The 9,239-nt window shown below is 40.5% G+C and overlaps 1 protein-coding gene across 4 annotated transcripts in view; it reads left to right on the top strand.

The window, feature by feature from the left end:
* TRIP11 (thyroid hormone receptor interactor 11) overlaps positions 1 to 9,239 on the top strand; it is a 66,268-nt gene that overhangs the window by 18,566 nt on the left and 38,463 nt on the right. For all 4 annotated transcript variants that reach the window (XM_040478046.1, XM_040478045.1, XM_040478047.1 and 1 more), the window contains exons 6-9: positions 249 to 414; positions 2,757 to 3,122; positions 6,281 to 6,321; positions 6,902 to 6,988. In XM_040478046.1, the coding sequence (XP_040333980.1) occupies positions 249 to 414; positions 2,757 to 3,122; positions 6,281 to 6,321; positions 6,902 to 6,988 (660 nt within the window). The remainder of the gene's footprint in view (positions 1 to 248; positions 415 to 2,756; positions 3,123 to 6,280; positions 6,322 to 6,901; positions 6,989 to 9,239) is intronic.

Here is a 9,239-nt window from a genome sequence, read left to right as displayed (position 1 = left end):
GAGGGGCAGAGAGAGAGGGAGACACAGAATCGGAAACAGGCTCCAGGCTCTGAGCCATCAGCCCAGAGCCCGACGCGGGGCTCGAACTCACGGACCGCGAGATCGCGACCTGGCTGAAGTCGGACGCTTAACCGACTGCGCCACCCAGGCGCCCCGAGAATTATTCTTAATACACACTTCTGCACAATGAGATAGCTTAGGTGTATCATTGATTATAAGTGGGGTTAACCTTGTTTTTATTTTTTAAGGAACTTAAACAGAACCGAAGTCAGGAAATTGATGACCATCAACATGAAATGTCAGTGTTACAGAATGCACATCAACAGAAATTGACAGAAATAAGTCGTCGGCATCGAGAAGAATTAAGTGACTATGAAGAACGAATTGAAGAACTGGAAAAGCTGTTACAACAAGGTTGTTAGTTTTTATTAACTTAATGTATTAGATGATATAATTAAAAGACCAGCCTAGTAATGTGTGATCAAGTCACTGATGTAAGCTTGGACTAAGTTCTAAAGAATGAGTGAATGACTAGTTCTGTTCACTAGTTCTGTTCATTATGTGGAAATTGGGCCACCTGCATGGCTCAGTCGGTTAAGTGTCCGACTTCAGCTCAGGTCATGATCTGATCTCAGATTCATGAGTTCAAGCCCTGTGTCGGGCTCTGTGCTGACAGCTCAGAGCATGACCTGCTTCAGATTTCGTGTGTGTGTGTGTGTGTCTCCTCTGCCCCTCCCGTTTGCACTCTGTGTCTCTCAAAAATAAACATTTAAAAAAAATTTTAAAAAGGAAAGATTATGCAGAAATGGAAAGGTCCATTTGCTTTTGTGACAGATAGTTACAATACATAGATTTCTTTGTATTGTTTGGTGGTGGTACTTTGGTAATAAATGATTAGAAGTATTTTCACTCTGGGGCACCTGGGTGGCTCAGTTCGTTGAGCATCCGATTTCGGCTCAGGTCATGATCTTGCAGTTCGTGGGTTCAGGCCCTGAGCTGACAGCTCAGAGCCTGGAGCCTGTTTTGGATTCTGTGTCTTCCTCTCTCTCTGTCCTTTCCCTACTGGCACTGTCTCTGTCTCTCAAAAAATTAATAAATGTTAAAAAAAACCTTAAAAACCAATAGAACTATTTTCACTCTTTTAAATTCATATACATAGGCTTTTTAGTAGTTCATTCAAATAATATTTTTCCTCGACTGTTTATTTTTAAAAAGCTTTATTATGAGGGCAGCTGGCTGTCTCAGTCAGTGGAGCATGTGACTCTTGATCTCAGGGTCATGAGTTTGAGTCCCATGTTGGGAGTAGAGATTACAGGGGAAAAAAATCTAAAATAAAGATGCTTTATTATGGTAATTTTTTAAAAAAGTTTATTCACTTTTGAGAGTGGGGGAGGGGCAGAGAGGGAGACAGAGAATCCCAAGCAGCCTCCACACTGTCAGCACAGAGTCCAACGCAGGGCTTGATCCCACAAACTGTAAGATCACAAACTGAGCCAAAAGCAAGTTGGATGCTCAACTGACTGAGCCACCCAGGCGTCCCTGTTGTAATTTTTTAAGATTTTGTTTTTATAACAAAATTGAGAAGGAAGTACAGAGATTTCCCACATACCCCTGCCCCCAAACACATGCCATCCCTACTATCACCATCACTTAGCAGAATGGCACATTTGCCACCAAAGATGAACCTACATTGACACATCACGATCCCTCAAAGTGCATAGTTTACCTTAGGGTTGACTCTTGGTGTTGTACATTCTATGGATTTGGACAAACTTATGCACATATTCATCATAATATACAGAGTAGTTTCAGTGCTCTAAAACCCTTTCTACTCTGCCTACTCACCCCCCACTTGCCCTCCCCACCAATCTTTTTATTGTCTCTATAGTTTTGCCTTTTCTAGAATGTCACATAGTTGGAATCATACAGTATGTAACCTTTTGAGATTGATTTCTTTCACTTAGTAATGTGCATTTAAAGTTCCTCCATGTTGGGGCGCCTGGGTGGCTCAGTCGGTTGGGCGTCCGACTTCGGCTCAGGTCACGATCTCACGGTCCGTGAGTTCGAGCCCCGCTTCAGGCTCTGGGCTGATGGCTCAGAGCCTGGAGCCTGCTTCCGATTCTGTGTCTCCCTCTCTCTCTGCCCCTCCCCCGTTCATGCTCTGTCTCTCTCTGTCTCAAAAATAAATAAATGTTAAAAAAAAAAATTAAAAAAAAAATAATAATGTTCCTCCATGTTTTTTCATGGCTTGATCCCTCACTTCTTTTTAGTGCTGAATAGTATCACATTACCTGGATGTACCACAATTTATCCATTCACCTTCTGAAGGACCTCTTTGCTTCCAGGTTTTTGTAGTTATGCATAAAGCTGCTATAAACATCATTGTTCAGGTGTTCATGTGGATAAGAGTTTTCAGTTCCTTTGAGTAAATACCAGGGAGTGCAGTTGCTAACCATATGGTAAGGGTATGTTTCATTCTGTTAGAAACTGCCAAACTGTCCTCCAAAGTGGCCCTACTGTTGTGCATTCCCACCAAGAGTGAACGAGAGCTCTTGTTCCACATCCTCATCAGCATCTGGTGTTGTCCATGTTCTGAACTTCGGCCGTTCTAATGGGAGTGTAATGGTATCTCGTTGTCTTAACTTCCAAAGATTTTCAGGTTCTCACGTCTGTTCAATCTCGTAGCTGTATATAGCAAGCTACTAATCTCTTGGTAGCTGACATTTACTGTCCTTGATTTTCTGTTCATGTTCTAGGTGGCTCAGGAATTGCAGTCACTGATCACTTGAAAATCCATGAGATGCAAAAAACTATTCAGGATCTACAAACTGAGAAAGTAGCGTCTACCAAAAAAATTGAAGAACTTGAGGATAAAATAAAGGACATAAATACAAAATTATCTTCTGCAGAAAATGACAGAGATGTTTTGAAGAAGGAACAAGAACGCCTGCACGTTGAAAACAGACAAATAACGGAAGAGTGTGAAACCTTGAAACAGGAATATAGTAAATTGCAGCCTGATGCCGTGAGGCAGGGCGATGCTGTGACAGGAAGAGAAGGAATCCTGTCGCAGGGTGCATCGGTGCAAGAGGAAGTGCTCAAACTGCAGCAGGCACTGTCTGGTATAAAATGTTTGGAACTTATTGATGATGGGTGTTTTATTGCGTACCAGTTGTTTTAGAGGCACACTGAGTACTGTATGGGAATGGAGGAGTCATGGAAATGACTGTGTAGAATTTGAATCGAATTGTTGGTTTCGCTTCAGTGCCATAATTAACGGACAACAAATAGGAATTTTCTACTAAAAAGGCTTCACTCCCTGCCTCATCCTTAAGTATTTACAGGGGACTCATTGCTCTACGAGGCAGTGGAGATTTTTGGGAAATGTTTAGTAGCTGTTTATTGGGAGGAGGTGTGGGTGTATTTCTGTTAATCTGTGTAGAACCAAATACTTTCTGGAACTCATTAGGGTCCAGACCCTCCAGTTAGGGAATGCAGCCTCCCTTTTTTAAAATTCTGTATCACCTTTTGAAATGATGTCCTGTATCTAAGCAGACACAAGAGTGATAACCATAGGTCTTTTATCATTTTCCATGCTGAAGCTGGTACTTCGTTACCATACCTGTGTTCTGTGTTAGAAAAAATAAGTTACTGAATGAAATAGGCCAAACACCAGTATTCGTTCATGCCAGGAAAACATAATAGGAGCTCTTTAGCTGCAAAGATGTGTTTTATTTTGCGTTTTTGTCTTCTCACAATATAAACTCTCACATTATGAACTGATTGATTCTTGCTCTGGAGGGTGTTTCTAGCCCTTGGGTGCTCTGCTCCCCGATCCCCGCCTCCCATCTGTCTCACTTGCCTAGTTGTTTATCCTGAGTGCCTGACCTGGATGGCCAACTCTATAAATTCATATTAAAGTTAGGTTCAGGGTCACCGTGTCGTCATTGTCCTCCTCCTCCTCCCCCTCCTTCTCCTACTCCTCCTCTCCCAGCCTTAGTGATTGGTGGCATTTACCAGTTCGCCAAAACAGAGAATTTGAAGACATCACCTAGCATATCCTGAAGGTTCTATTTCCTTAGCATCTCTGGCTTGGTACTCTTTCAGAGGCATTCTAGGGTTTCTCACAAGTGCCTCCATTCTAGGAGCTGCCAGGAAGGCAAAGAGAAGGCTGTTGACTAGGGATCTAGACTTCTTTCTTGTTTGACCTCAGAGTATCTCTGCTCTTTTCAAAATAAATGTATCTGTTTATTCCACATATTGGGTGACTCAGATGAATTCATTTGCTTTAAAAACAAACCTACTGCCCTAGTCCTTCCTCTTTTTCCAGTTTCCATGCCACTGAATAACTTCAGCCAATCAATTTTCTTTTGCCTGATTAACTAGTAGTTTCTTCATGGAGCAGAATAGCACAGTAGTTAAGTACATGACTGTGCTGGAATCCTGCTCTGTCACTAATTCAGTGACATTGGGCAGTTTAATTACCATCTCTATGGTAATTTTGTTTTTCCATCTGTGTAGTTGGGATAACGATACTGTCTTCCATAGTTACAGTAGTAGTAATGGGGATTCTCTGAGTTACTACCTGCAGAGTTCTCTCTAGAACAATGGCTATCCCGTAGTAAGCATTACAGAAGTGGTAGCTGTTATTATTTTCTGGTCTCCATGATTCCTTGAATCCGTTTTTTTTCTTTCTGCAGCCAGGATGGTTTTTCAGAAACTCAAAACAGTTTACTTCCCTGATTGCAATACTTCGTGGCTCCCTTGTGAACTTCAGGATAAAGTCTAAACCTCATACTTGACATAAAATGTCTTTCATGATCTGGCCCCTGTCTCCCCCTTTAATTTCAGTTCTTCCCATTCTCCTCACGGGCTAAGCGTTAGCTGTACTGAACTTTCTACACATCTCCTTAAGCCGATGACGTTATTGTCTATTAGGTCTGTCGCCTTTGCATTTGCTGCTCTGTGTGGAGTGTCTCTGTTTCTCTCTGCTGATTCTTAAGTACATTACAACTCATTGCAGGAGATACTATGCTGCTGCTTTCCTAGCCCTCCCCACCCCTCTCCCACCCCCAGATCGAGCAGGTGTTTGTCCTTTCTGCTCCCTGTAGCACCTTGCGCTCCCTGTATCATACTGTACTGTGGTCACGTGTTTACTTGTTTGTCTTTCCTCTGAATAGAAAGCTCCCTGAGGGCAAGCAAGGACTAAAGGTTTTCATCTGGTTGTCTAGCAACTGACCTCACAGTAAACGTTCAGTATTATCTGAGTGAACATTGAATAAATCACTTCAGCTGGACTTAAAGTATTCTGTCTTTGTGTTCTTCCAGAACTATTTCTATATATGGATCTATCCATAATACCAGCTTGAATGGCCTTTCTATCTGTTGTCATGTCCAAGTCAGTTTATTTATGTTTTTACTGTTTGTTTATTTTTGAGAGAGAGCGTGCACCACATGAGCAGGGGAAGGGCAGAGAAAGAGTGAGACAGAGGATCTGAAAGTGGACTCTGTACTGACAGCAGAGAGCCTGACATGGGGCTTGAACTCAAGAACCATGAGATCATGACTTGAGCCAAAGTCAGGTTTTTAAATGACTGAGCCACCCAGGCTCCCCTGTCATTTCTAAGTCACTGTAAACATTGAGAATTGGGGCACCTGGGTCGTTTAGTTGGTTGAATGTCAAACTCTTGATTTTGGCTAGGTCATAATCTCACGGTTTGTGGGTTCAAGCCCCATGTCGGGCTTTGTGCTGACAGTGGAGAGCCTGTTTGGAATTCTCTCTCTGCCACTCCCCTGCTCACTCTTGCGCTCTCTTGCTCTCTCTCAAAATAAATAAGTAAATTTTAAAAAATAAAGAATTGAGAGATTATTGTATTATTGTGGTATAAATATGTATTCTTGTTTTTAGCCGTTTCCCCTCAATCTCAGTCCTTTTACTCTTTCCTGTACAAAAGCTAATCAACTCATTTTGAAACATTGTTATTAGTGTTTTTATCAAGGCAATAACTTATGACTCATCCAGATATGATTATACTTATTTCTTATACTGTTTCATAGAATTACATTTTAATGGAGCTTCTAACTGGCATTTATGTTATGAATTCTATAGTATAGTCAAATAGAAATGTAAAACAGCAAAAATACATTTCAGTAAGTACCATTAGGGTTTGCTGATTGTGCTTATAAATACACTTTATTTTAAATGAGCTTTATTTCTGAGTTTATTACATAGGAGGTAAGAAGTTGAAGTATTTTAATGTCAGATTCTTTGTTTTTGCAGATGCTGAAAATGAAATTATGAGACTGAGTATTTTAAACCAGGTAAACTAATGCTGAGAGAAAACCTTCTGGCTTTTATCGAGAAAAAGTATTTTGATTATTGTAGTTGCTTGTTTTGTGTTTTTTACAAATTCACAGGAACTTATCCTGGGAACTTGCATCTTAGTAATTTTACGTTTGCTGATAACGGTAATTTTTTGAATCATAAATTGTCATAATTTTAAAATTACATAATTGGAAAATGCAGGTATATCACTTTCAAGATTAATTTGACAGACATTATATTACGTATATGAGTGGAAGCAGATTTCCCACCAACCGAGGAATGCGTTTTGATTTCCCTTAAGGAATTTAGAGTTGTTTCTAGTGCTAATGATTCCAGGTTAGTTTGTAAATGTATTTATGTATTATGTATATTTGTGTATGCTTTTAAATAAATTAAAAAAATATCTATAAGAATGTTTGTAAAATGAGTGACTGACTTTAGATGGTCTAGTGTTGTATGCTTATAATTTTTATATATCACTAGAGAAATGCTGAGTTGAAATGCACACTTGTATGGCTTGCCTACTTTTTTATAAACTTGAAATTTATCTGAAAATTCTGTTTTAACATTTTGTAGGATAACAATCTCACTGAAGACAATTTGAAACTTAAAATGCATGTTGAAATTTTAGAAAAAGAGAAGTCCTTATTGAGTCAAGAAAAGGTGGGTGCGATAAAAATGGGACCAGAATTAAAATATTGTGTGTATTACAGATCAAGCCAAGGGCCAGTTTATATAAATGGAGCATTTAGGTCTTGAGAGGCCTTAGAATAAAGCTGATCTCATTGTCAGACCAGGTTCAAGTACTTGGGCAAGGTTCAGAGTATGAGGGCTGGCCAGGGTTTACGTTTACACACAGATAAGCCAGTAGGCATACAGATATGAGCAGAAAAGATAAAGGCTCTGTTTTGGTTTCTGATGAAGTCCTGATAGTAGCAACATACACAGGTGGGTCGCGAGCTTGGACTGGCATCTTACAGAAACCGTAGCTGCAGATACGTCCCAGAACGTATCTGTTGTGGACAGGAGTTTCTTAGTGGTGAGAGATAAAGGGGATATAATCTCACTGGTAGAAATAAGGTCTTTGTGTATATTGGAAGCAAGGTTGGAACGAGGTTCTATAATGCACTGTTGGGTATCGGGAGAGGTATTTTTATGTTTGTACTACTTGGGGGTGGTTCCTTGGCTAAGGTAGGTGTTTAAACAGAGGATAGTTGTCGGCTGGTATTAATTTATAGGCTAGTGTCTTAACTCAATTTAAAATCTTAATTTTTAAAAGGTAACACATACTCACTGATGTACAAATACGGTAATTCATACCGAAAAACTTTAGACAGTACAAAGGGAATATCCTTTCCACCTCCCTTGGTTGGCCTGTTTTCCAAAGGAAGTCTTTCTTACCAGTTTCTCATATGTCCATCCTTTCAGACTACACCTAAGTATGTATGATTATTTAAATAGATTTGAAAAAACTGTTAGCATACTATACATATATTCATGTATACCTTAACATGTTTTCAGCGTCCTTGCACATTAGTGTATAGGCAGTGTTTCTCAAAGGGACGTTTTGGCATGTAGACAGGAACATTTTTAGCTCTGTGTACTGTCGTATGCATTGTGGGGTCCTTGCCCCCCCCCACTCTTTCTACCCACTAAGAGCCAGTAGTGTCTCCCAGTCTTTTTTTATTCCTGTATTATATATATATAATTTTTTTGCTCTTTTCTCCTCCCTTTGCATTCTGTTCTTTCAGTTACTCCTTTCTCTAATTGGCCCAGGTATATACTTTGTAGTTTGCAGATCTCTGCACATACCTGATAGGGTCTGTGACCTTCTCTTGATATTTTCAGATTCTGCAGCCGTTCCTGGTCCCTCTTGCTCCTTTCTTTCGATGTTAAGTAATCCTTTATAATATTTCCTTTCATTATCTCTGATAGGGATCAACTCACTGCTTAAGAATGCTAGGCCAGGGGCGCCTGGGTGGCTAGGTCGGTTGGGCGTCCGACTTCGGCTCAGGTCATGATCTCATGGTCCATGAGTTCGAGCCCCGCGTTGGGCTCTGTGCTGACCGCTCGGAACCTGGAGCCTGTTTCAGATTCTGTGTCTCCCTCTCTCTCTGCCTCTCCCCTGTTCATGCTCTGTCTCGCTCTGCCTCAAAAATAAATAAACGTTAAAAAAAAAAAATTAAAAAAAAAAGAATGCTAGGCCATACTGGGGTGCCTGGGTGGCTCAGCTGGTTAAGCATCCAACTCTTGATTTCGGCTCAGGTCATGATCTTACAGTTCATGAATTTGAGCCCTGCATCAGGCTCTGTGCTGACAGCGCGGAGCCTGCTTAGGGTTCGCTCTCTCTCTGTCTCTGCCCCTACCCACTGGCTCTTGCACTCGTTCTCTCTCCCCACCCCCCCAAATAAATAAATAAGTAAAGAAACAAAGAAACAAACTTTAAGTTAAAAAAAATTTTTTTTTAATTGCTAAGAAAGAAAAAAAGAATGCCAAATGTAACTGCAAGGCTGTGTATGTTCATAACGTCTACCTGAAAAAACTTTTTGTGGCTCTCCTGATTGACATATAAATCTAGAAAGACAAGAGAATGCTATTTTCATCAACTATAGTTCAGAATAAACTTTTGAATTGGAAGAGAAATGGGAATCATGAGGCAGCTGTTCTAGTCTACTTTTCGCTGAACTCCTGGTAAGGTATGTATAGTCTTTTTGTAGAATTTTGAGATTCTTACTTTAAAGTAGATTCCATAGAAGTTTTATTTTTCTTGGGTGCCTAGGTGGCTCGTTGGGTTAAGCGTCCAGCTCTTGATTTTGGCTCAGGTCACGAACTCACAGGGTTCATGAGTTTGGGCTTAGGTCACGAACTCACGGGGTTCGTGAGTTTGAGCTCAGGTCATGAACTCACGGGGTTC

Source organism: Herpailurus yagouaroundi, unplaced genomic scaffold (genome assembly GCF_014898765.1).
Source record: "Herpailurus yagouaroundi ecotype Mexico unplaced genomic scaffold, PumYag 141, whole genome shotgun sequence".
NCBI lineage: Eukaryota > Metazoa > Chordata > Mammalia > Carnivora > Felidae > Herpailurus > Herpailurus yagouaroundi.
Note: the sequence above shows the minus strand (reverse complement) of the source record. Positions and strands in the feature narration are given on the sequence as shown.